The sequence below is a fragment of the Giraffa tippelskirchi genome, chromosome 4, assembly GCF_054371585.1.
Source record: "Giraffa tippelskirchi isolate mGirTip1 chromosome 4, T2T-mGirTip1v1.2.pri, whole genome shotgun sequence".
Classification (NCBI taxonomy): domain Eukaryota; kingdom Metazoa; phylum Chordata; class Mammalia; order Artiodactyla; family Giraffidae; genus Giraffa; species Giraffa tippelskirchi.
This window is the reverse complement of record NC_137278.1, coordinates 147,610,231-147,637,652: the sequence shown is the minus strand read 5'-3', so window position 1 is coordinate 147,637,652 and position 27,422 is coordinate 147,610,231. Positions and strand designations below refer to the sequence as shown.

The window sequence follows — 27,422 nt, the reverse complement described above, 5'->3', positions numbered from 1 at the left end:
CATGCTTCTCTATGTTTGATTGCATTGAACATAGGAGAAATTAATCTAAAATGCACATTATACTCTTAATATCTATTTCCTCATGTGTCTCCCAGTTAGACTGTAGGATTCTTGAGACTAGGAAACATTTCTTATTCATTTTGTATACCCAGTCCCCATCTGATGTATACTTGATCATGTATCAACTCAAATTTGATAAGCCAGTGAATAACTTCATCAGGTCAAATTGTAAAAGGTTGGCTTTTACAACTAATCAGGACACTGAGGTTTTTAAAGAATTCCTCATTGATCTTTCTCCTCCATTCTGAGGGTACCAGAAAGGTACCAGAAGTCAGAAAGGTACCAAAAACTCCACAGTATTAGCTCCCAAATCTGTTTTCATGAGAACTTCAGTGGCTCATTGCCATACACACACAGGCTGATGTTAATAAACACTAACTAGAGCAGATTGTGACTGTTCTCATCCTTGAACAGATTAAACAAGGCCAGCTGCAGTGAGGGCACTTTGCTATAATAATCCAATAAATACTTTTGAAATGATGCTTACTTTTGTCTTTTGCATTAAGTCCAAGAGTAAAGCCAAGTAGAGTGGAAAATAAAGAACACCTCCCCTTCCCCCCAATACCAAGCAAAAATTCCAGAGATTTTGCCAAAACTCCCCGTAGATTTATCACTTGTTAGGAGACTTTGTACAGAGAACTACAAAATCTCCTTTACATCCTAAGGGCCAGATGTTACTGTCAAATTGTAACCATTCGGGGCTACATGTGTATATACGTTGCACCGTCACATCTGAATGCACACGGGAGGGACAAGTCATAGAAGTTGTGATCCAACCTAGGCTTCTTCTGAGCTGAAGAAAAATTGATGTTAACTATTTAATTATGGTGGATATTTTCTCCTTTATGAAGGCCTCCCACCACTAGGAGCGGAGAAGGCAATGGCACACCACTTCAGTACTCTTGCCTGGAAAATCCCATGGACGGAGGAGCCTGGTAGGCTGCAGTCCATGGGGTCGCGAAGAGTCGGACACGACTAAGCAACTTCACTTTCACTTTTCACTTTCATGCACTGGAGAAGGAAATGGCAACCCACTCCAGTGTTGTTGCCTGGAGAATCCCAGGGACGGGGGAGCCTGGTGGGCTGCCGACTATGGGTTGCACAGAGTCAGACACGACTGAAGCGACTTAGCAGCAGCAGCAGCACCACTAGGAGGCAGGATCCTTCTCAGCTTGAAGAAGCTGTTAATACAGAAAGACTCTCAGCCCAATAAGAGTGGTATATGCAATAGGCAGAACTTCCCTGGTGGTTCAGATGGTAAAGAATCTACCTGCAATGCAGGTAGACCAAGGTTCGATTCCTGCGTAGGGAAGATCCTCTGGAGAAGGGAATGGCAACCCACTCCAGTATTCTTACCTAGAGAATTCCATGAACAGAGGAGCCTGGTAGGCTCCATTGAGTCGCAAAGGGTTGGACACAACTAAGCGACTAACACATTCATTAGGCAAGGGATTTGTATAGCTACAGCTGAGTTTCATCCTCACATTGTTGAACCAACATTTGATCTGAAATTCTTCAAACTTCAGACACATCGTCCTATCTAATTAACAGAAACATTCCTTGAGTGCTTAATCTCTCTGCCGTGTCTGACTCTTTGCAACCCCATGGACTGTAGCTCACCAGGCTCCTCTGTCCATGGGGATTCTCCAGGCAAGAATATAAGAATGGGTTGCCATGTCCTCCTCCAGGGGATCTTCCCAACCCAGGGATCGAACCCAGGTCTCGCGCATTACAGGCAGATTCTTTACCGTCTGAGCCACCAGGGAAGCCCAAGGTGATTCCTTAGGTAAATCAAATAACTTTTTGACCACTTGATGTTAGAGAATACTCTGAACTCAACGTCCCTATAGTGATGTCATTGAGAGTTGACTATTCCTTTTTAAATTTGCTTTTATTTATCTATTTTTGGCCGTGCCATGCAGAATAATAGTTCCCTAACCAGAGACTGAGCCCACGCCCCCTACAATGAAGGTGCAGAGTCTTAACCACTGGACCACTAGGGAAGTCCTGACCATTCATTTTTAAATTGAACTGAAAGCCACCATGGGCTTCCCTGGAAGCTCATTGGTAAAGAATACACCTGCCAATGCAGAGGACGCAGGTTTGATTCTTGGGTTGTGAAGACCCCCTGGAGAAGGAAATGGCAACTCACTCCAGTATTTTTGCCCGGGAAATCCCATGGACAGAGGAGCTGGGCAGGGGGTGGGGAGTTGGGGTGGAGGTTACAGTCCTTGGACTTCTTAGGGATGAAACGACAATAAGACGTTACCTCAGGCAGAAGGTGAATCTGATTGCACTTGTGTGGTTACAAACATAATCATAAGCGCCTCTATTTCAATTAAGCCATAAAGGACTCTTTGGGAAGTTTAAAAACAAATGTCTTTTTTAGCGGGATACCATATTTAATTAAAAATTTTAAATAACTGAGCCTATCCTGTGAGCTGTTATTTTGTGAGATGTGAAAGGCCCCTAAAATGTAACTTTCATTTAGAAATGAGAAGAGTTAATATTTTAGGGGCCTTTCATGTCTCACAAAAGAATTGAGGGTTTTAAAATTCTTTTTTAGTAAATAGCTAGGGGATGGATCTGTCTTGCCCTGTACTGCTATGAGAATGAAAGAAGGGTCAACGTGAAAAAAAAGTATGTACTAGGGAACAGAAGTACCTCTTAACTGAACAATGGTCTTATGATTTTAAAAGCCAGTGGGCAAAACCATCTATTGCTAGCTGGCAATAAAACAAAGAATATAATCAGATTAAAAGTTTGCTACTTACATAAAACCAAAGACCCATCTGCACGGAGATCCAGTAAAGGACTATTTTCTTCCAAAGGTCAACTTAAAACCCTTTGCATAATAATCATCCTTACTTTACTAAACATTGTACCTCATTTTTTAAACTATCAAGATGTTAAGCCCAATTCAAGCTTCTTTTCATTTAATGTTTAGGTTAGTATTGAAATGAACTACTAATGTTCAGGTTCTTTATTATGAAGGATTTTCTTTCAATACCTACTAGAAGGGGTGGCTTAGCAGCCTAGGCATCAGCTTTAAAATACCTAGACTCCCTGGAACCATAGACTGGATTCTCAGGAGGACTGGAGAGCCCCTTAATTATGTTGAAATAAATTTCCTATACCAGTGTCTTTTTACAAAATCTTAAAAGCCAAAATACTCTGTGGACATTAAGAATTCAATCATTTTTTCCCTTTCATTTGGAGAAATACTGGTTTGCTGTATGATCTCAGAAATCCAAAAATAGGTTCTTTCCTTTTTCACATTCTTTGCACGATCTAGTTCAGCATGCTGTCTCCTAAGCTATTTACAGACTTTAACAATAGAATTTATTTGCTTAAAGGTTGTACTTTCAATTTGGCTGCGCTAGTCGAATGTAAGGTTTAACCTGCAGAAAACTGCATATTGACGTCCCCGTGGTTAGAGAGTGCCCTTCTTAATCTTTTTATGATTCATTCAGTCGATGGGTTTTTTAATTGTCTTCACAGTTTTATTTAACATTAACTTAATTCAAAGCATTTCTTCAAAGTCCTTTGTTGTTGATATTCTTTTGTTCTGGGAGGAAGCTCTCTTCCACCAATTGTATTTCAGAAGTTAAAATGCCACTGTGGCATGAGAGAGTTTCATTACAAACTATTTGAAAGGTGTAACCATCTTATAAGGAACTCAGAATCTCAGTGCAAGGCACAGTTGACTTGCCAGGTCTGCAGAGCGCCTAAACTGTGTAAACTTCCCCACATGGACAGACTTAAACTAGAAGTGGAACCATCAGAACTATCTAAATCAGCAACTTGGAGGGCTTTGCTATCTGTTCAATAGCACACACCTATAAGAGAGATGTCCTCAGACCCTCCGCAGTAGGTAATGATGGAAGAATCTCCAAGTGGGGAGGGGGAGCAGCTGGACCTTGTGGGACTGAGTCTTCCCCCAGGGTTCACTCTCCATCAGTAGCCTAGGAGAGTCAGAGCTGGCCCTGCTGACTAAACCAGGAGCCTTCCCTGCTGTGGTGGCATGTGGAATCCCGAGAGATCCCAAAGAGCAGAGTGAATCTGGAAGTGGGAACCAAAGTCATGAAATAATAGCTTCTCCTCCTGGGTTGAATCAGATTTGACTTTTCTTGTTTAAAAGAAAAGGTTGAGAACAGGTTTCCTCAGAGCATTATACAGGGGATTAAGAGAATTAGGAAACCCCGGTTGTTGTAGCTTTAGAACATGATCTCAGGGGAGTTAATTAAATTCCCTCTGCCTTAGTTTCCCTCTGAGCGAATGAAAATAACAGGTCCTGGGTCCTTCCAGTCACAATGATGCTGATGTTTAAAACAGGATTTTAGCTTCTATACAGGAAATGCACGTGCAAAATATTACTCACTTATTAAGGTGCAGGGAAATATACTGCCAACCACATTCCAGGTCCATGTGCACAGTTGATATTAGTCAGTTTTTGTTGAAATATAGTGGTCGACTGTGGTTTCAATGACAAGAACCCTAAGGGGCAACTGGTTTCTAGGTATTTAAGCTAGTAGGTGCCCCAAGGAAGATAAGAGATTTGCAGTTTGTTCGGTGTCCCCGAAGATTTCTAGACAGCAGTTTGTTTCCTCTCGCTTTTTATGAATGGCCGTAGTATTGTGCTTCCGTCTGCATTTTCTACCAAAGCCATTCATAAAAATAAAAAACAAAACAAAATAACAACAACGGAAAACATCAGTGCAGTCTGGAGCCATTGGGTGCCAGAGGCTGGGCAGACATCCCGGCAGCCATAGCCCCAACCACCATTGAAAGTCCTCAAGGGTCTGTTTGTTTGGTGGTCTGAAAAGTATGAAGTGCTGTGTGGAAGGGCAGCTGGAAGAAGTTCTGTGACACGGACTAGGCCGGGAGCCAGGGCTGGCAGGGTTTCAGACATTGTCTTTCCCCTCATTGAAGTGTCAGGACCTAATTCATGGAAAATTGGGCGAGCTGGCAGCCCTTTCAGAGGATTTCATTGAGCCCCACAGTGTGCAGGAGTCACATGAATGCGGGCTCCTCAGCCAAAAAGGGAGGGGGACTTCTGAGCAGGAGGAACCAGTCAGCCTGCAAGAATGTGTGGGGATTTGAAACGATTTGGGAGTAAACATGTGTACAGGTGTAATCAGCAGGGGAAAAAAAGGGGAGGAAGAAAAGTGGTCTGTTCTTATAAATGACTCTTTTGAAATGAATACTCTCTGAGCGCTCAGAGAGTATTCTTGAATCCTAAGAGGGAAAGAAGTCCTAATCATTCTCGGTTGGATTCCACCTGGAGAAAACATCATCTCAGAACCGGGCTTTTATGATGTCATCTCTACTGTGTGTGATTTTAAGTCAGAGGGAAGAACTTTTGGGTTTTTTTTTTTCCAGTAAACAAAAGTATTTTGCCTTTCTTTTGTTTTTATCATGTTCATCTACAAAAATAAAAGCTCTGTTGTGTGTTGTGTTTTTTTTTATAAAACATGTCTACTACAGCAGCAGTAAGACATCACACCATCACTGAAAGGAAGGAAAATGAATAGAAGTTCTACCCCTTCACGATAAGAGTGGATTTACCTTAACTTCTGTTATCTGGGAGAACTGTAGCAAGTTTCTTTCTTTCATTTGTACCACAAAAGCATGTCATTGCCCACATCAGAGTGATGGTTCAGTTGTATTTGCAAATCTCAGTGATGTGTGTGTGTGCATGCTAAGTCGCTTCAGTCATGTCCTACTCTTTGAGACCCTGTGGACTGAAGCCTGCCAGTCTCCTCTGTCCATGGGGTTCTCCAACCAAGAATACTGGGGTGGGTTGCCATGCCCTCCTCCAGGGGATCTTCCTGATCCAGGGATGGAACCCACATCTCTTATGTCTTCTACAGTGGCAGGCAGGTTCTTTACCACTAGCACCACCTGGGAAGCCTAGATAGAGTAAATAAATAAGGCTTATATTCAAACATGAGAGTAAGTACTGGAAGTAATTCATTAAAAATTTGCGGCTTCATGGGACTTCCCTGGTGCTCCAGTGGTTAAGACTCCATGTTCTCAATGCAGGGGGCACAGGTTCAATCCCTGGTCAGAGAACTAAGATCCTGCATGCCCCAAGGTGCACCCCGCAAGAAAAATGGGCTTCAGATCCACCTTTTACAGCAACAAAGAATAACTTAAATGTTTTTCTAATATGCTAAATATTGGACAGCTAACTTAGGCTGGACAGAAAACAGTTTGCTCAGATAGTTCACTCAAAAGGGAGGACTTTACACTACATCCAGAATTAAATAGAGATGATAGAGATATGCAGATACAGATATGACAAAATATTCTGCAAATGGTACCGTCAAGAAAGCAAATGAACCCACAGAATGGGAAAAAAATTGCACATCAGACTCTGATAAGGAACTTGTATCCAGAACATATGAAGAACTCTTATAACTCAATAATGAATAGACAAATACAGTTTTTAAAGATTTGAATAGACATTTCTCTAAAGAAGATATACAAATGGCCAAAAGGTACATTAAAGATGGTCAACATTTTCAGCCATTAGGAATATTCAAATCAGAACCACAATGACATTCACCTTCACACCAGCAGAATGTAAAAAGACAATAGCAAGTGTGGGTATGTATGGGGAGCAATTGGAATCTTCCTACATTGCTGGTGAGACTATAAAATGATGAGGCTGCTTTGGAAAACTATCTGACAGCTGTTTAAAAAGTTTAACAGTTAACCTCTATGACCCAGAAATGCCACTCCCAGCTGTATACTTAAGCAAAATAAAAACTTGTACACACGAAAACTCATACGTGAATGTTCATAGTAGCATCATTCATGATAGCCAAAAGTTGGAAACAACCCAGATGTCCATGAACTGATGGATGTGTAAACAAAATATATCCATACAAGGGAATGTTATTTGTCAATAAAAAGAAATGAATTACTGGGGCTTCCCTCGTGGACCAGTGGTTAAGACTCCGTGATTCTAGTTCAGGAAGCACAGGTTCACTCCCTGGCCAGGGAACTAAGATCCCACAAGCTACACCACCAAAAGATAGGTAAATAAATAAAATTATTAAAAAGGAATGAATTACTGATACATGCTATAGCATGAATAATCCTAGAAAACATTTTAAGTGAAAGAAGACCATATATTGTATGATTACAAAACATACAAAAGACTGTATATTTACATGACATGTCCAGAGTAGGCAAAGTTATAGGTGGCCCTAATGATAAAGAATCCGCCTGCCAATGCAGAGATGCAGGTTCCTTCCTTGGGTCAGGAAGGTGCCTTGGAGAAGGAAATGGCAACCTACTCCAGTATTCTTGCCTGGGAAATCCCATGGACAGAAGAGGCTGATGGGCTACAGTCTGTAGGGTTGCAAAGAGTCAGATATGACTGAACACACAACACAAATGCAGAGACAGAAAGTAGATTAGTAATGGACTGGGGACTGGAGGTTGGCTAGAGGGGGAAGAGGGAATGGGAGTGGGCGATAATGGATGGGTTTCTTTCCCAAGAGGTGAAATGTTCTAAAGTTGGATAGTGGTGATACTTGTACTACCTTCAGACTATACTAAAAAACTTAGATGTATACACTTCATATGGGTGAGTTTTATGGTATATAAATTATATCTCAATAAAGCTGAGTTTTTTTTAAACAAAATTGTAAAAAAATTAAGCCCTTTCACTTCCTAAGTTTTGTGATATGCTAGCTAAAACAAAGTGAATAGAATAGCAAGTTTATTTTGATGTAACTGCTATGTATTACAGACCTTAGTTGGGAATTGTTTTAAACATACTGTAGCCTGAAAGAAACCATTTGAACCTTGAAGAAACTTTCATCTTTGCAAACAAATGTCAGTATTTAAAACATGTATACTTAATTATTCTCACTGTGTGTGTTTCCTTTTAAATTATAACAGTTCTTTTTTTTTTTTCTTTTCTTTCTTAGCCTCAACAAGTTGTTCAGAAGAAGCCTGCTCAGGTAAGAGACAGTCATTGTGATTTTTTTCTCCAAATTAATGTAAAAAATAAGACCAAAAAAATATGACCCCAAATAACCTTTATTTAGTCTTTCCCTAGTTTTTATTATGTCAGCATTGTAGTGTTCTTGAAAACTGGTTGTATCCTTCAGACATAGTCAAGAATATAGAGTCTGAGGTTTTCAAAAATTCTGAAAGACATCAAGACCTAAAGTATACAAAGCAAATAAAAATACTTTTAAAAATAAACCCTTTTAGTGCCTCGTATAAAAGAAATACTTAATCTTCTGAAGTGTTTCGCCCATACTTAAACATCAAATTTTGTCCTTTCCATCTAACTATCCACATCCCATTGACTCAATACAGGACTTATTAGCTGCAAAGTATATCGTGATCCATGACTGGAAACATATCTGTTCATTGACTTATTCCCCCCAAAGAAGTCTTGGAAATTGAGAAATTGTTATACTAATTTTGCTATTGATGAACTCTCCAATCTTAGCTAAATGAGTCTCTGAAGTCTTTGGTAGCATCAAAATTAGGAACCGTCTTTACTTCTCTTGTTCCATATGCCTGGAGTTCCTTATCCCAATTATAATCTGTACTTAGAAGCATAAGAATCATGTTTATTGAGAAAGTATGTCTTGAATAATAAATTAAAATATAAAAATGTCTTGCTGTTCTCCCTTTTGGGGTTGAAAGAGATGCACAGGAGACCTAGGTGTATCATGCAGAACCTACCGAAGTAAGTTATTAAGCAGTGTTACAGGTTACCAAGTTCTTTGTAGATCTTTCATATAATTTATCTGTAGGATCTTTTCCCAGTTCTCAGTTCTCTAAAAATGTAGCTCTCACCCTGTTCTCTTGGGATAGTGTTGGTTTGCATGGGAAAGACAATCTCCTGTATCTACTGTTCTTTGCAAATGCAGCTTAAAAGGGAATTGAAGCTTCTAAACAAATATAAGCATACAGGGAAAGTGTATCTGAATAATTACACATGTGCTTTAAAATAAAAACAGAGTTTCCATGGAAAAAAAATCGTAATCATAGCTGTTCCCTTTCCTAAAAGCCAAGAGTGGTAGGGGACACTAAAAATAAGCACACGATGTTTCTAAGCAATATTAAACAGAGCAAAATATAACAAAAACTTGACATTTTTAAGAGGAGATCCCAAATATATTATCCTCTCATCCTTCATTAGTAGGGAAATCAAGAGAAAATGAATTTATAATTCTGTGCACTGGGGTCAAAGTACATTGCTGTGTTCACTGTTATATCATGGGCTGTGAATGACAGGTTAATAATCTTAGGTGGTCTGTTAAAGCTTTGATTCAGTCTCTATTCTTGGGGTTGTAGGCAAGATAAGGCAAACAAAACACAGTCGCTGCATATGAGAAATGAGTAATCTAGTTCAGAGGGTCTTAGCCTTGGCTGCATATTGGAATCACCTACAGATACTATTAATATAATTATGTATATCCAGTTGTATATATTAATATATGCAGTTGACCCTTGAACAACATGAGTTTGAATTGTGATGGTCAACTTAAACAGGGATTTTTTTTTTTTTCACTAATTACTACAGTACCACATGATCCATAGTTGGTTTAATTGGTGGATGTAAAATCACGAATGTGGAGTGAGGACCACCTATAGGACTTGAGTATCTAAGGCAAATCCTGGAATCAGCCCTCCTCGGACACTGAAGGACAGACAACTATAAATGTGTGTACATCCTGAACCCTACCCAGTGGTGTATGCTGGAGCCAGCCCTTGTGAGGCAATTGTATCTCTTCCAAATTCTATATTTAGTGATGTCAAGTAGGTGACTTGAAATCCATTTTGGTAGGAGTAGTTACACCATGGAAATTGATATATACAACAAGTCAGGACTTTATTTTACTGGAGAGCAAGTTATTGAACTTTTACCTGCATACCGCTGGCCCCACCCTTCAGTGATACTGATTATTTGGCCTGGAAACCCACGCATTAATATTTTATGAACTCCTCAAGTGAGTCTAATGTAGAGCCATGGATGAAGATACTCAGTGAACACACTTGAGAAGACATTTGAACATTTGTTGAGCAAATAAGTGCACAATGCGAGTCTATATGAGGCATGGCGTGACACAGATGAATGAGTGGGATGCCCTGTGTTGCCTAAGGGGATGATCCTCGGAAGAGTTTTGATCTTGTTATTGTTTAGTTGCAGAAGGGAAAATGAAGACATAGATTATTCTTTAGGGAAAGAATAGAAGATGTTTTCGATGAGATGAATGGCATATTCAAAAGTAAAGAGGCAGAGACAGGTAAATCATTGGTGGAGGCTATCCACGTGGCTGAAACTGATTACAGATTGGGCAGTAATACACCAAGAAATGATGTAAGTGACAGCAGACATTTTTGTCCCAGGAGAATCAGGAATATCAAAGAAATCACAGAGGGATTGGGTTGGTCCTCACTGATCAGTCTTGCTGTCTTACAGACCATGCTCCATATTTGCCCTTGAAAAGAGAGTTTAGACTCAGAAAAAAGAACATGAGCACATTGGGCTTCCTAATCTATATTGTCTTAAGGACACAGTGATGAGTTATATAAACATGGGGACTACACGGAAGTTTGTGGAGGATAATGTAAATTTTACACCACATTCAAAAGAATCTCTTTCTTTTCCATCTGTTTCCGTCAAAATACCCTCCTGGATGGCTTTCCCATGTGGCAGTCTGGATTAACTCAGGCTCATATCCTTTCTATCAACACTACTTCAAGGGGTTACATTCAGATCCTGTTTTGAGGTGGCAAAAGTTTTAGCACAATTAAATATTTTACATCCAAGAAAAGAACTCAGCAGTGTATAAGGAGGCCTAGGTTTTGCTTTCTGATCCTGTCAATGGATGAATTAATGTCTCCATTCCCTACATATCCATCTATGAACTGGGAAAATAACAGTGCATCTTCATGTACTCCAAAGAACATTTTAAGAGTTGTATAAATTCCAGGGAATATTATTACATTCTGACTTATTTTTGGATGGTCGGCTTTTCATTTCTAGAGATTTGTATTCTCAAAAATATCCAAGGTCTAATTAGTTCAAAACTACTATCTTTTTTTACCTCAAGTGTTTTCACTGCATCTTTTTAAAATAAAGAATTTTTTTAACAAGGGGAAAATTTTATGGTGATTTCTACATACTATCATTAGGACTAAAGCACTTGGCTTGTATGTAATTCCTTGTGTATGGAGTTACAAAGACTCTCTTCTAAAGTATCCTAATGCCATCAAATGCTTGTTGTCATTGTTCAGTCACTAAGTCATGTCCAAGTCTCTGCGACCCCATGGACTGCAGCACGCCAGGCTTCCCTGTCCTTTACTATCTCCTCGAGTTTGCTCAAACTCAAGTCCATTGAGTTGGCGATGCCATCCAACCATCTCATCCGCTGTCACCTCCTTCTCCTCCTGTCCTCACTTTTTCCCAACATCAGGGTCTTTTCCACTGAGTCAGCTCTTCACATTAGGTAGCCAAAGTATTGGAGCTTCAGCTTCAGCATCAGTCCTTCCAATGAATATATTCAGGGTTGATTTCTTTTAGGATTGACTGGTTTGATCTTGCAGTCTAAGGGACTCTCAAGAGTCTTCTCAAGCCACAGTTCAAAAGCATCAATTCTTCGGCGCTCAGCCTTCCTTATGGTCCAACTCTCACATACATGCATGACTACTGGAAAAGCCATGGCTTTGACTAGATGGACCTTTGGCGGAAAAGTGATGTCTCTGTTTTTTAATATGCTGACTAGGTTTGTCATAGCTTTTCTTCCAAAGAGCAAATGTCTTAATTTCCTGGCTGCAGTTACCGTCCGCAGTGAGTTTGGAGCCCAAGGAACAAATGTCACTGTTTCTACTTTTTCCCTGTCTATTTGCCATGAAGTGATGGGACCAGATGCCATGATCTTAGTTTTTTTCATGTTGAGTTTTAAGCTCTTTCACTCTCCTCTTTCACTGTCATCAAGAGGCTCTCTAGTTCCTCTTTGCTTTCTACTGTTAGAGTAGTATTATCTGCATATCTGAGGTTGTTGATATTTCTCCTGGCAGTCTTGATTCCAGCTTGTTATTCATCCAGCCTGGCATTTCACATGACGTACTCTGTTTCAAGTTAAATAAACAGGCTGACAATATACAGCCTTGTCATACTCCTTCCCAATTTTGAACCAGTCTGTTGTTCGTGTCCGATTCTAACTGTTGCTTCTTCTTAAATTCAGAACTTTGGGGATGTAACTTCTTGAAAATGGATTAAAGAATGTCATAATTCATTCTAAGGAGCCAAATTCAGAATTAGGATAAATCTCAGAATTTAGATGTGCATATGTGTATATAAGTACATACATCAAGAGAGGAATAAAAATTTAAGGAAAACCATTCTGCAGGGGTTTGTGCTTGGGAAGTCCACCAGGTGCCATCAGCTGCACACCTCAAGTGTGTGTCACGTAACCCTGATGGGAAAGTTAATAACCTTAAAAATCTAAGGAAAATCTCTAATATTTAACATTTAATATTTAACATCTAATATTTATAATCGCTAGTATTTAGCATTAAATTTGTAAGTTCCAAAACCAGTGAAAACTAAGCTTACTGGAGAATTCTATATTTTCATTTAAAATGATAAAGTAAGAAATTAGCTAATTTCCTCGTTTTTTAGCAATTGATTGCTAAAAAAGCAGTTAATTTCTCAGCCACATGGATTACATTCTCAATTGAGTAAGAAATCGGTAGGTTTTGTTGCTGCTGTTGTTCTTTTTATAAAGAAAACCTTATAACATATAGGGTTATTATTATTGATAGAAGGGGCTTTGTTTCTCAAGTGTTTATTTTCGTAAGAAAAATCTCACTCCATCTCAGAGTTCTAAAACGATTTTGTTGATTTATTAGCTATCTTATTGTTTCTTGATTTCCGCCTTTTAAGATTTTAAACTGAAACTAGAAGTGAGTCCTTATATATAATTCAGATATTTCTTTTCTCACGTGAGCCCTACTCAGAACATAAAAACAGCTTTAAAAAAAATCCTAAGTTCTCCTTCCTTTCAACCCAATTTCCTCATTGTTGTAGAGCCCTGGCAAGCTACACCTCTAGCAATTAAGACAGGTAGAAACCTGCTCCTTTTCAGCTTTCCAGTGAGAGAACTGGAAAGTTTTCAGTTTCTAAGAGACTAGAAACAAAGCTTTCTGTTTCGAAATAGAGCTTTTACCTGCGAGTAACATCATTTGTGGGTGGTGTGTGTTGGGGCAAAGAAATCTAAGCCTGGTTATCATGGGATTTTCCCCCCCTTAAAAAAAAAAAAAAAGAAGTTGAATGCTTTTACAGAGACTTCAAGGGCAGTTTTAAGGATGTTTATATTTCAGACAACCTAAACATTGTTTGGAGCAAAATGAGAGATTTCACTTTGGGACAAGCAGGTTGATGAATTGCAGTCAGCATCTTGTTCTCAAAGAAGGCATTTTTACTGGGGGCTTTTAGTCTAGACATACAAAGGAAGAAGGAGGAAAAAGGGAGAGTTCTCTAACACTCATCTTTTACATGGTATCTTGGCCAGTGCAGTAAATAGTTCATCATAAATCAGACTTGCAAAAAAGAGTCACTCTCTACTCACTCAGGGAGAATAGTGATTTATGCCGCTTAAGTCATAAAGAGTACTGATTTATTTGTTTTCCAACTTATGCTCTTTCAAGCTGGTAAAACAGTTTGTGGGCCAGTAAATGTTTGGTACCAACTGGCAAAACATAAAGAATTATATCAAAGCCCACCCTGAGTGGGACTGTTTTGTGTATAGGAAATACATTTTTGGTTTAACCTCTGACCTCTGACATTGCAAAGGTCAAGGAAAAAGAAGAGATCCAAGTAGAAAGCAGCATTTAACTCTTATAATAAAGTAGCTCAAGGAGATACAACACATGAGTAGGGCAGAGGAAGCATATCAAAATGATCATCAACTGTAAACATATGAAGTCATTAGCTTAGTTTTAAAAAGGAATATTGGCAAGATGAAGTCAGCTGTTTCTTGGCATGGGATGTCTTACAGAGATGACATAAACGTCTAACGGAAGTGAAAGAACATTACTCAGTTTGGGGCACAACATAAAACTCCAAAAGGCAAAATTGAGTGTTTCTGAACTTGACAGATTTCCTATAAGAGTTTTTGGGTTTTTTTTAATATGATTGCCTTTAACTATGTGGTAAAGCTTGTGGATTAGGCTAAAAATAAAATGGCCATGTCTGTCTGCTTTCCTTTGCACATTGCAGAGTGCTTTTCCTATGCATTTTGATGTGAGTTGTATAAAAAGCTATTATTTATTCAATATGTAAGATTTCTTCTTATTATCCAAACCCAAATTAATATGAATAAATAGTAACTGGCTTTAAAACACTATCTTTCTATGAAAATCCTTAATGTTTGAATAGAAATATGTTGATTTGTCCAAGAAACTTTTTTAACATTGAGGGAATGTTTGCTGGACACGGAAATGTTTCTACTGAAAAATTATTTAACTTACTGTTATTATTGATATTTTCATAATCATCTGCAAAAGTCCTTGTCTCAGGATAATAAAAAACTGTTAGGTGCAATAATGATTAAAACTCAGAAGTGTTCTGTTTCCTGGCAACAAATACAAATTATGAACAATTTTATATACATAGAAAACAAAGAGAAAATGCTTCTGCTAATCTGAGCCATCAATAAACACATCCAGAATAAAACCATTAAGCAGCCTTTAATCTATCCATTTTAAAACTACTTTATAAAAAGAAGAACATTCCTCAGTAGTTTTGGAAATGTTGAAATGAATTTCCTTTTCCTGAGGGGTTCCTTCACATAAAAATCTTTCTGCTGCATCTTTAACTATTTTTTAAACATGACATTCCTTCAATAAGAATTAGAAACTGCCGGACACAGGAGCCTGGAGGGCTACAGTTCATAGGGGCTCAAAGAGCCGAGCACAACTGAAGCAACTTGGGATGCATGCATGGAAAATTGATGAAGCTTGTGATCCTCAGAAATCATGACTTACAAGATCCTGAAATCTGCAGTTAATGAGTGTGAAAGTCACTCAGTCGTGTCCGACTCTTGGAATTCCATGGACTCTACAATCCATGGAATTCTCTAGGCCAGAATACTGGAGTGGGTAGCTTTCCCTTCTCCAGGGGATCTTCCTGACCCAGGACTCGAACCAGGGTCTCCTCCATTGCAGGCAGATTCTTTACCAGCTGAGCCAGAAGGGAAGCCCCAAAAATTTGCATTTAGTTTATATATAAAGTGAATTGTCTATCTGAAAAATGTGATTCCCTTCTGAAGATACTTTTAAATAGTCTTCCATACCAGAAAAGAATTCGTTGTATCCCAGAGATGAATGTTACCTCTCTTTGCAGTATTTTCAGTGATGGAACTCTGATCAGAGGCATGCACAAGACAAACAGGAGTGTATTACAAATCTAAGATGTCATATTTTGTTTTCTTTGGGAGGCATTCTTTAGTAACAGGTTTTTTTCCCTTTCTTTCACAGCCATCTATCATTGAACCACAGATAAAGAAATAAACACAAAATGAGTAGCTATAATTACTCATCATAGCTCCACACTGTAGTCTTACAGGATTTTTACTCTTTTTTCAAAGTTTTCCCATTTCGTTGTCACATTTTTTTCTCACACCCTGCTGGTGGGTATTATCATTATTGTGTAACACAGTGAGAACAAGGCACAAGTTATACACACATTAATGCTAGGGCTGGTGCCCATGGTCATTGATATCCAGGATCAACCTTCTTTACCGTAAACATCCCTCAGTAAGACTTTAAATGGGCTCCCCCGGTGGCTCAGTGGTAAAGAATCCGCCTGCAATGCAGGAGACAGGTCAATCCCTGAGTTGGGAAGATTCCCTAGAGAAGGAAATGACAACCCACTCCAGTATTCTTGCCTGGGAAATCCCATGGACAGAGGAGCCTGGTGGGCTACAGTCCATGTGGTTGAAAAGAGGCAGACACGACTGAGCGCCTGAACATGCAGTAAGATCTTAAAACTGACTTTTATTAAGTTGATGGTAACACATGCAAGGTAGATGCTTGTATATTTTTACATACATAAGACTAAAATTAATAAAAAGATAAGGTACCATAAATATCCCAACTTCTAAAGCCTCCTTTTGAAAAACATTTCCACCAGAATGCCTTGCACTTGCCAGATCATAGGGTTTATGTAGGTTCCATTGAACACGTTTTTTTTTTAAATGTGATATAAAGTTTTCCTAGTTGAAGGAAATAATTACTTTCCATGGAGTTAAACAGCCCCAATCCATTTTAAATTAAAATATCTGACCAAGAAATAGAAAGTGTCCAATTTGTGGTCTCGTGGGTCACTTAGCTGCAGATGGAACTTGAAAACTTGGTTTCTGGTCTCTGCTGCAGAGGAGGGGAACCCATTATTTTTGTTCTAGTGGGACTGGCTTGAGATATTCACGAACATGAAAAACTCTTGAGTGTGTCATTCCAAGTCCTTAAGGAACTGAACATACTAAGATGACAAAAAGAATGTCACTAAACCATAACTACTCTTTCTAGAAGACTAGGTGTTTGGTTTACAAGCAAGATAGCTTAAATTACAGATGTATTTGTAGCCTGCAGCACTTTCTAATAAGAGAGTCGCAAAATTCTTTGCAACCAAGGGGGAAAAAATAAGGGTTTATTAAAGGCGACATGGACTTCTGTGACTAGCCCTCCTTACTACACACAAAGAGGGGCATGATGGTGACAGCACCCCTACAATTTGCAGGGAGAGTATTTCCATTTCTCAGTTCCATTGAAAATTTGCTGGCCTCCTTTCCACTGCAGATTTTCTGTTTAGTCTGCATCTGAAAATTAAACCCAGAGCTTCAGCTCTTGCCTTAAACCTTCCTCCAGCACACACCCTCACCCGTGCCTGTGGTGGTAAGATCTATGGTTAAACACCTAAGACATTGAAAAATTCCATCCAGCATGAGGGGATCAGGATATATATTGGGATGTCTTCTTCCCCCTTTTGAATCAGTGAGCAAAAGTGCATCCAAGGGTATATGCCATATGCATCATGCTGAACAAAATCAAAAGAATGGGGAGAGGTGAGAACTGTGTTTCTAGGTTTTAGTGGGTTTTTTCCCCCAACCGTAATGAAAGCAATGAAAGAGTTACACTTATTAAATTCCTTTTGGGGGGAACAAAAGAAAAACTTAAGGCAAAATGAGTGCAATTTTTCCAGCAGTCATAATAAAAATATAGTTCTCCAACTCTGCCTACTTTCTTTTCCCTCTCTTCAGTTTTCTGCCAAAAAAAATCCACGTGTTTCACCCCCGTGTGGTGCAGCCTCAGTGGTCTTTGTAAGGTAACTGAGTGGATGGCTGAGGGCTGTTCAGTGTTTAGAGGCCTTACTGGCTGGTGCTCATAAAAATGTCACTGTGCACTTTCACTTTGAAAAGTCCTTTTATCCTACATTCCTGAAGCACCATTCCAACAGTAAGCCTCCTTGACCAGACTGCGGCTGCCTGGCTTTCCCACCTTGCCAACCAGCCCCTAATGAGATGTGGAGAGTGCCTGGCGAGTCTTTCAACCTCTGTATTGCCTCAGAGCTGCCATTGGGGGGCTACCCAAGCTCAAAGATCCTTTGGCCATATGCAGCGAACATGAAGCAATTTAAATAAATACTTCAAGTTGCAATCTATTGTCTACAGCAAATGGCAGTGTCTTTTAAGTTACTTAGAAGAATTGAATCTCAGGGATTCCTACCAGCTACTCTGCTATGAAAATAAGATTCCTGGGGGATGTCAGGACCAGATGCGTCTTCCTTTCATCACTGGTTCCTGTCCACTCTTTGCACCACAGAAGGGCCCTGTGTGAAGTCTGGTCAGCAGCTGAACATGGATTTTCTGACTCCATCCTTTTTTTTTTTTTTTGGCTATACTGGGTGTCCGTTGCTTAGCTCAGGCTTTCTCTAGTTGTGGCAAGCATAGGCTCCTCTAGTTGCAGTGCGAGGGCTTCTCATTGTGGTGGCTTCTCTTGTTGCAGAACACTGGCTCTAAGACACACAGGCTTCAGTAGTTGTGGCACACAGGCTCAGGAGTTGTGACTCTAGAGCTTGGGCTCAGTAGTTGTGATTTAGTTGCTCAGAAGCATGTGTAATCTCCCTGGACCAGGGATTGAACCCATGTACCCTGTATTGGCGGGTGGATTCTTATCCACTGTGCCACCAGGGAAGTCTTCTGACTCCATCTTCATGCATCCACGACCCAGATGGTTCCTGAGAAGGAAAGCAAGAATTCTTCTCTCCCAGCCTCACTTTGCCATCTGCTATTGAATCACCTGCCCCAATTCAGTCAATGAACTGTGGAACCAAAAAAAAAAAAACTGAAGATTTTTCTTCTCTTAATTATACACATACTTTCTGTCACAGCAAAAGGCCAAGTTATTGGAAGGGTGAGAACTGGGGTTTGCAGAGGTGAGAGCTGCCACCTCTCACATGCACCTCCAACACGATCCACTTCGCAGCCATGTCATCCTTTAGAGGTTGGCCAGTCAGGGCTATGCCAAGAAGAGAGAACTCTCCACAAACCAAACATTTGTGAGAACTTTCATCCTGAGCATGTGAGAGCTACATGACCTCACAAAGTTTGACCAAGTGAGGCTCCCATCCTCTGGCATCCTGGTTAGAAACCCAGTACTGGCAGAGGCATTTCAGTGTCCATGGAAATAAAACCACTCTCCATGTTGTGTTAAGAACCATTAAGTAAAGGAAACAATATGAGGATGAGGGACCATCATTTTCTGCTGAATTATGTCTAAGGGATTTAAATAAACCACTTCCAAATCAGGAGCTACAAGAGCTCAAATGAAGCAAAGTTTCTGGGAATGTTTTGAAAAGCTGATCACATTCCATCTACTGCAAGATCTTTCTAAGTTCATGGCCTGAAAATTCGATTTCCTTCTGGATTTGGAAGACCTTTTTCCAAATAGTCTAGAAAAATTGATCAGTTAGGAATAGAATAATTACACCTTGATCTGGGGCCCCAGGGGCCTTCCAACTTAACAGCCTTTTATTAATTTGTTAACGAGGGCAAGAAGCAATCAAATCTATCTGCCAGCTTGTACACCGTAGTCTGTTTCAGGGTAGTCACCTAAGTCCATACCTCCTGTCCTAATGAGAAGTGAGTCCTTTGGGGATGGTTGAAGAGTGTATCTGCCGAACAACTTAAGTGACTTTCTGGAATTTAAATATTAAGTGTAAAGACAAGGTCAAAGGACGGCTGAACATTAGCTCATCTCTCTTGCGTCCATCCGTGGCTTTGATCCTCTTCCATCCTCCTTTGTGGCCGGGACTTCATATATGGAGAATCTCAGGATCCTGGCCTGTTGCCTATCAAGAGGTATAAACCTGCTGCTTAAATATGTGAAGCCCAGTTTGGGCGGTGGGAGCAGAGGGGAAGTGGCTGCAAACGTTCCACGTTTCCTACATAACTCAAAGCAGACTAAACAAAACCGGTGTGAAATCTCATGACTTGATGCTGCAGTGGTTATATTTTTTAAGCTGTAATCCATTCATTTGTATGCGTGTTTATTCCCAGGATTTACAGCTCCCTCAGTCTTGGGTGGAGGGAAGAGAATGTTTGAAACGTTTTGCAAAGGGTTTGCAATAAGCAGTGGCCTATTAAAGCTCAGGATACAGTGTGTGAGTGCGTGTGCATTCATGTGAGCCTGTGAGTGCCCGTTCATGTGGGGGTTTTTTTCCCCTCCCTTTAGCTGCTTTTACGCAAAAGCGTCACACATGGTAGCATTTAGGAGTTCCCTTCACAGCTGAAGTGTTTCAAACACTAATGAATGGAAGTTTGGTCATATAATGCAGACAAGCTTTAAGGCATGCGTTACTGAATGGTGTACTGTAGTGACCTGGGAAAGGAAGAGAGGTATAAATTGTGTCAGTTAGCCACCCAGACAAAATGAAGCCATGTGGAAAATCAAATCTATTAAAGTATGAAGACTGGTATAAGCTGTTTTAAGCTGGCCATTCTTAAAGTTTGCTGCAGGAGTAAATGTTTACCTCTCCTCCCAGATCTTTTTCACATGCCGTCTTATGAGACAGTGTACAGCATTTGATAAAAATCATCCTGTCACTAAGGACGCTTCTATCAGAAATGTTTATTGTCTCCGCTTTACCACCCATGTCCTGAAAGGTACTGCACATTTGTTAAATAAGCAAAAGGAAAGAGAACTTTACAGCTCAAGCCAGCTTGCAGAAACTCCAACAAATTCCAGAGCCATAAGGAATCAAAAAAGGGCAAGAGAAGGGGGAATTAGATTTATGAAGAGAAGGCCCTGCAAAAACATATATATTAGATTTTTTCTGTTTGGTCAGCCCACCATTAAATGTTTGGTTGGTGTGGATTTAGTATTGAGATTGAGCTGTTAATGGCAGACTGTGGTCATTGTCTTAAAATGTGCTTTAATAGATGATACAAGGAGGAAATCCATTTGGAAAGGAAGTGAGTCCTCAGCTCTTGCAGCCCTTTCTCAGGCTCTGCCTTCATACTGCCTCCCTCACTGTGGTGGTGGCATCTTGGTCACACATGAGTGCCAACAGCCATCTGACTCTGCCCAAAGCCTGGCTGTCCTGGCCCTGCAGCTTTGGGTATATGAGTTCTTGCGCCTTGATTTTCTCACCTGTAAAATGGGAATAATACCAGCCAGTCCCTAAAAGCATCAAGTAAGCACCCTAAGAGCATCAGCTATGATTACCGATGTCTGCAGGACACATTTCCTTTGTGCCTTAGGAATGGATCCCCTTCACTTGATTTGCTAGTTTTTAAAACCGATGACTGGTGAGCCATCAGGAAAAAAATTTATCCATGTCTTTTTCCCTCTCGTTGGTGAGTAAGCTCACACGGGCCTGACATTCTCTGGATGGCAGACAATTGAATCTGCTGAGCAGCCGCCATGATGTCCAGCCTTAAGTCAACAGTGGCTACTGACGGCTCTGGGAAAAAACAACACCTTGATTCCTCAATTATGGTTTAAGAAGCCCTGGGAACAAGGGGCTTGCCAGTCATCCGCGTCCTCTTTGGAAGCCGGCATAACGTGCTGTAGAAACAGGTCACTTCTGAACCATTCGTCAGAGCGGGCCACACAATGTAATGGTTGTGCCCTTTGTGTGTTCCAGGAGGAGACTGAAGAGACATCCTCACAAGAGTCTGCGGAAGAGGATTAGGGGGCGCCAACATTCAATTTCTACCTCAGCAGCAGTTGAATCTTTTGAAGGGAGAAGACACTGCAGTGACCACTTACTCTCTATCGCCATGGTCTTTCCACTTTCATCTGGGGTTGGGGGTCGGGGGGTGGGGCGGGGGCGGGGCGGGGGTGGGGGTGGGAGAAGTCACGTAACCTTAAAAGGACTATATTAATCACCTTCTTTGTAATCCCTTCACAGTCCCAGGTTTAGTGAAAAACTGCTGTAAACACAGGGGACACAGTTTTAACAATGCAACTTTTAATTACTGTTTTCTTTTTCCTTAACCTACTAATAGTTTGTGGATCTGATAAGCAGGAGTTGGGTGGATGAGAAAAAAAACCTCTGAATCGGGTTTAGTCAATCACTGCACTGCATCCAAACCAGAAACCTGTCACCCACGTGACACTGGGCATTCCTCCAGGCCAGGCGTGGTGGGAAACGCTGGCCGCCTCAGACGCCACCCAGCCCGCTCAGTAGTGAAGCTTCTGTGTAGAACACCAAAGATAGGACTAGATACTACTTCTCTTTTTCATATAACCTTGTAGACACTTACTTGATGATTTTTTTTTAATTTTTACTTTTATTTCTAAATGAGACGAAATGCTGATGTATCCTTTCATCCACCTTAACAAACCAGAAAAGGTGATGTTCACTTTTCAAAAAGGGAAGTACGCAAACTCTGATTGCCAACTCCTTTATTTATGGATACCACCGCATATCTGCAGGAGTGATAAATTTACTCACAGCCCTTGTTTTTTTATTTTCAGGAACCCTCATCCGGGTAGAATCTACTTCCTACAGAGCAAATGCCATTTAGCAATAAATCACACTTGTCAGCCTCAAAGCATTTTTAAGGAACCTAGACAAGTAAAATTATCCTCTTTGTAATTTAATGAAAAGGTACAACAGAATAATGCATTTAACCTGGATTATGAGGTGGGAGGAGCGAAATCCAAATTTCTTTTGCTATAGTTTATACTACAATTTAAAGAACGAAAAAAAAAAGCAGGCGCTCTCTCTCCTCTCTCTCTCTCTCTCTTCATTGTTTATCAGTTTCCGTGAAAGACCTAAATACCACTTACCTCAAATGAAGCTTATGTGTTACGTCAAGTAATACATTTTGACATAGGATGGTTGGATGAGGTGCTTGACCTCAGCTCACCACCTCTTCATTCAAACTGCACTTTTAGCCAGAGATGCAATACAAACCCACTGCTCAATACTACCTCTGAATGTTACAATTAATTTACAGTTTAGTACTTATTACATGCTGCTATACACAACCAATGCAAGAAAAGAAAACGCAATGGGTAGGTGATACAAATCACCTACAGTTCTTTTTTGTCCACTTATTTACAGTTAAAGAAGCAGTCTCCTTACTGTGTTTCAGCATGGCTATGTATTTTTCTATGGGATTTTTTTTTATTAAAATTTTTACAAATACTTGTTTCAGCTTCTCTGCTAGATTTTCTACAGTAACTTGAATTTTTGTTTTTAACCAAGTCGCTCCTAGGTTCTTAAGGATAATTTTCCTCCATCACACTACACATCACACAAAATTTGACTGTAATGTTTAAATATTACCTTCCAAGTTTGTACCTCACATGAATTGTTTAAGGAAATGGACTAATTGACTTGCAAAGACCTACCTCCAGACTTCAAAAGGAATGAACTTGTTACTTGCAGCATTCATTTTTGTCAATGTTTGAAATATTTCAGACTGCAGCTAACCCTCATCAAAACTATTTTTGTAAAAGGCTTTTTTGATAGAAAGGAACACGTTTTTACATACTTTTTGCAAATAAATAAAGCCAACCTTCAAAGAAACTTGAAGCTTTGTAGGTGAGATGCAACAAGCTCAGCTTTTGCATGATGCAATCAAAAATATGTTTTGAAGATTAGTTGACTATGAGAAAATGCTTGACAGATATTTTCATGTATTTTACACAAATGTGACTTTTGTAATATGTCTCAACCAGATTTATTTTAAACGCTTCTTATGTAGAGTTTTTATTCCTTTCTCTCCTAGTGAGTGTGCTGACTTTTTAACATGGTATTATCAACTGGGCCAAGAGGTAGCTTCTCATGACGGCTTGTGTCAGTCTGGCTTTAGCACTGATGCCAAATGAAACTCAAAACCATCTCTCTTCTAGCCGCTTCAGGGAGGTCGTTTCAAAGGCCACATACCTCTCTGAGACGGGCTTACTGTTGTGAATCACCAAAGGAGCTATGGAGAGAATTAAAACCCAACAGTACTGTTAACTATGCATTTAATAAGCAAATAAACAGTGGCTCATAAAATTGGATAACCCACTCCTTGTCTTGGGTTGGGTCTTTTGAAACCTCACTGGCCAGCAACTGAAGCAATTGCTCATGTTGGCCAAACTCAGAACACCCAGCAATTTCCATCTCTGATGAAGTTACTCTCTTATTTCCTATACGTTGTACAATCAAAACACACTACTACCTCTTAAGCCCCAGTATACCTCATTTTTCATACTGAAAAAAAGCTTGTGGCCAATGGAACAGTAAGAACATCATAAAATTTTTATATATATAGTTTATTTTTGTGGGAGATAAATTTTATAGGACTGTTCTTTGCTGTTGTTGGTCTCGGGCTAAGTAAGACTGGACATTTAACTTTTCTACCATTTCTGAAGTTAGGTATGTTTGCAGGAGAAAAGTATCAAGACGTTGAACTGCAGTTGACTTTCTCCCTGTTTCTTTGAGTGTCTTCTAACTTTGTTCTTCATGTAGAGTTGCTGTCTATGATTGTACTTTGAATCGCTTGCTTGTTGAAAATATTTCTCTAGTGGATTATCACTGTCTGTTCTGCACAATAAACATAACAGCCTCTGTGATCCCCCTGTGTTTTGATTCCTCCTCTTTGTCATGACTCCATTAAATGAGTAATAAAGTTTGGTCAAAACAGGTGAAGGAGAGAGACATTCACAAGTCATTTTGTTGTACCTCCTACACACTGTGCACCCACACCTCTGCACACACCAACGTAAAGTCTTCAAGCACAGTCAGCTCTCCGAGGGTTCCCAATCCACAGATTCAACCACCCATGGATTCCCTACAGCTGACTGCATAAAGTGATTTCATATAAGGAACTTGAGCATTCTTGGATTTTGGTTTTGGGGCTTTCTTGGTAACTCAGCTGGTAAAAAATCTTGCAATGCAAGAGACCCAGTTTCAATTCCTGGGTCAGGAAGATCCCTTGGAGAAGGGATAAGCTACCCACTCCAGTGTTCATGGACTTCCCTGGTAGCTCAGATGGTACAGAATCCACCTGCAATGCGAGAGACCTGGATTCAATCCCTGGGTTGGGAAAATCCCTTGGAAGACGGCATGGCAACCCACTCCAGTATTTCCTTCTCCAGGAGATCTTCCAAACGCAGGAGTCAAACCCACGTTTCCTGCACTGGCAGGCAAATTCTTTACCACTGAGCTACCTGGGAAGCCCCATTCCTGCCTACAAAGAGTCAAAACTTCTCATGAGGGAGCTAGACTCAGGGAGAGCTGTGTAAAGAGAACCTTACTGAGTTACCCTGAAAATGGCTGGAGGCATCTTGAACTTGCTGCCAATGTTAGAGACAAATCGCAGGTCCTCCCACAAAAGGGCTATAGTGTCACTATTAGAGACGGATCCCGGGCCTTCAGGGACAGTGAGTCTCAGCTGGGGTAGCATTTCGTAAGCAGGGGGAGGGGAATGTTCTAACAGGTCTGGGTGTGCTCCGCTCTGGTGAATTTGGGGATGGTAAGTGGTTTAGGTTTTCTGTTTTTAAGAAAAATTTAGTCGCTCAGTGGTGTCTGACTCTTTTCGACTCCATGGACTGTAGCTCACCAGGCTCCTCTGCCCATGAAATTCTCCAGGCAAGGATACTGGAGTGGGTTGCCATTCCCTTCTCCAGGGCATCTTCCTGACTCAGGGATCGAACCTGGGTCTCCTGCATTGCAGACAGATTCTTTACAGTCTGAGCTGCCTGGGAAGCAATAAAAACAGTACTACAGAATAAGTAGCAATCTAGTCAGTGGGATGTGATGCAAGCTGAAACTACAGGTTAGTGAATGAAGCTTCAGAAAAGGGAAGCCCAAGAGAGACCAGGGCAGCATGAATGTGCTCCTTATCAAGTTTTATTTGTGTAAGATTAATTGTTTTCTTGAACAGGGGTAATTCTTAAAGTTAGGCAAGGTCATCCTTGAGCAATTACTCTCAGATCTAAGAGATGTGGTCTAAAAGGGGAAGAGAAATTGAAAAGAATCAAAACTACTTGTGAAATAGGAAATACACATGGCCAATGAGCACAGTCAAAAGGCAATAACAGAGGTAGTTTCACCATCTATAATACTTGGCTCTCTGCTCTCTTCCTCGAGGAGGTGGGGAATGGCTGAGGTAAAACCCCTGTCCCCACGCCCTTCATTCTGTACATTCGGGACTCCATCCACGCTAAGGCAGCCATGCCTCTGTCCTACTCCCGTACCAAGTCCCAGTAGAGCCTATGGAAAACCCCCATGTCAGTAAACAGCATCCCCGGTTTACAATAGGTGATTCTTGTCCTCTGCCTCCAGGCCCGAGTCACAACCTTAATAACCTCCTCCACCCCATTCATCCAGGAGTCATCCTGCCTCACTCCTGCAAGCCTCCCAGCACCCTAATCCTCCCACTGTACTTGAACCAACCCCTTGTGATCTGTTAGTCCCATCTTTCCTTCTCTCATCTGATTAACTATTTTCTCACTTTTGGATTCCACCCGTATTGTGGCTGCCCCAACCCTAGATTAGGCATATATTCTGAGAAACAAGGAGTAACGACATTTGAAAATGCTTCTATGTCAGAACCTGGATGCAGGGAGAGGTGGGTACATACGTAGAAAGAAACTTTCTGTGGGAGGAAAGATAGTAGATGCAGATCTAGCCCAAGTGGTCTGCTGCTTCTGAGAATCCGGAGAGAGCAAAGAAGAGCCCTGTGACACACAGCCACAACGCCTCCCTGAATATTCCAAATCCCGGAAACTCCAGTGACCTCCCAAGCCACATCACTGACTGGCATTTGCTGGTCTGCAGGCCATGTCAGCTACGTCATAGAGGAATCTAGGGAAGGGAGTTGCCATTTAGACAGCATCACTCCGAAAGAGGGCTTCCCTGGTGGCTCAGACTGTAAGGATTCTGCCCGCAGTGCAGGAGACCCAGGTTTGATCCTTGGGTCAGGAAGATCCCCTGGAGAAGGGAATAGCAACACACTCCAGTATTCTTGCCTGGAGAATCCCATGGACAAAGGAGCCTGGCGGGCTAGAATCCATGGGGTCACAAAGAGTCAGACATAACTGAGCGACTAACACTTTCACTCCAAAAGATGCAGGTAGTTCAACCCACTTGCAAAGGTGGTGATGACCAGGGACACAGGACAAGACATCCCGTTGCCCCATATGATGCAAGAGGTGCAGACTCTAGACCTAGACTGCCTGGGTTTGAATCCTATCTCTGTCACTAGTTCACAAGTCACATAACTATTTTGGGATCAATTTTTTTCATTTTTAAACAGAAATAGTAACAGCATATATCTAAAAACATTTGTTGGGGAAGTTCCCTGATGCCCTGGTTAGGACTTGGTGCTTTCACTGCCATGGCCTGGGTTCAGTCCCTGGTTGAGGAACAGAGATCCCACAAGCTGTGCAGCATGGTCAAAAAAAACAAAAAGGCATCATTGTAAGGATTAAATAAGTCAATATAGGTGAAATGCTGAAAAACACTCAGCACATAGAAGATGCTATACAGGATTGGTTCTTATTTCTGTTATCCAGCCTCTGGCTGCAGGGTGGGCATAAAACCAGCATGTTTTCCTCCAGAACTTAGAGGAAAACAACGGTATATCTTGTCATCCTGTGTCCCTGGTCATCACCACCTTTACAAGGGGGCTATTTGATCTTTGCACACGAGAATATCCACAGACATTGTCCAAAATATGTCAAAGTCTTCAACCCCATTTTGGTTGTATATTCCATGCATGGAAATCATTAATATAGGTACAGACTCCTTTTTCCCCATTGCAATTTGCATTGTATTTGATCTCAATGGATTTGGTTACTTAAAAGAA

The 27,422-nt window shown here is 40.6% G+C and overlaps 1 protein-coding gene across 2 annotated transcripts in view; it reads left to right on the top strand.

The window, feature by feature from the left end:
• The window catches only part of HMGA2 (high mobility group AT-hook 2), a 146,723-nt gene extending 122,540 nt beyond the window's left edge, over positions 1–24,183 (top strand). Inside the window, exons 4-5 of one of the 2 annotated variants that reach the window (XM_081588839.1) lie at positions 8,007–8,039; positions 21,254–24,183. In XM_081588839.1, coding sequence (XP_081444965.1) covers positions 8,007–8,039; positions 21,254–21,301 — 81 coding nt within the window. In that variant the 3' untranslated portion in view covers positions 21,302–24,183. The remainder of the gene's footprint in view (positions 1–8,006; positions 8,040–21,253) is intronic. The other variant, XM_081588838.1, reaches the window with a different exon arrangement.
• Positions 24,184–27,422: the final 3,239 nt, after the last annotated feature.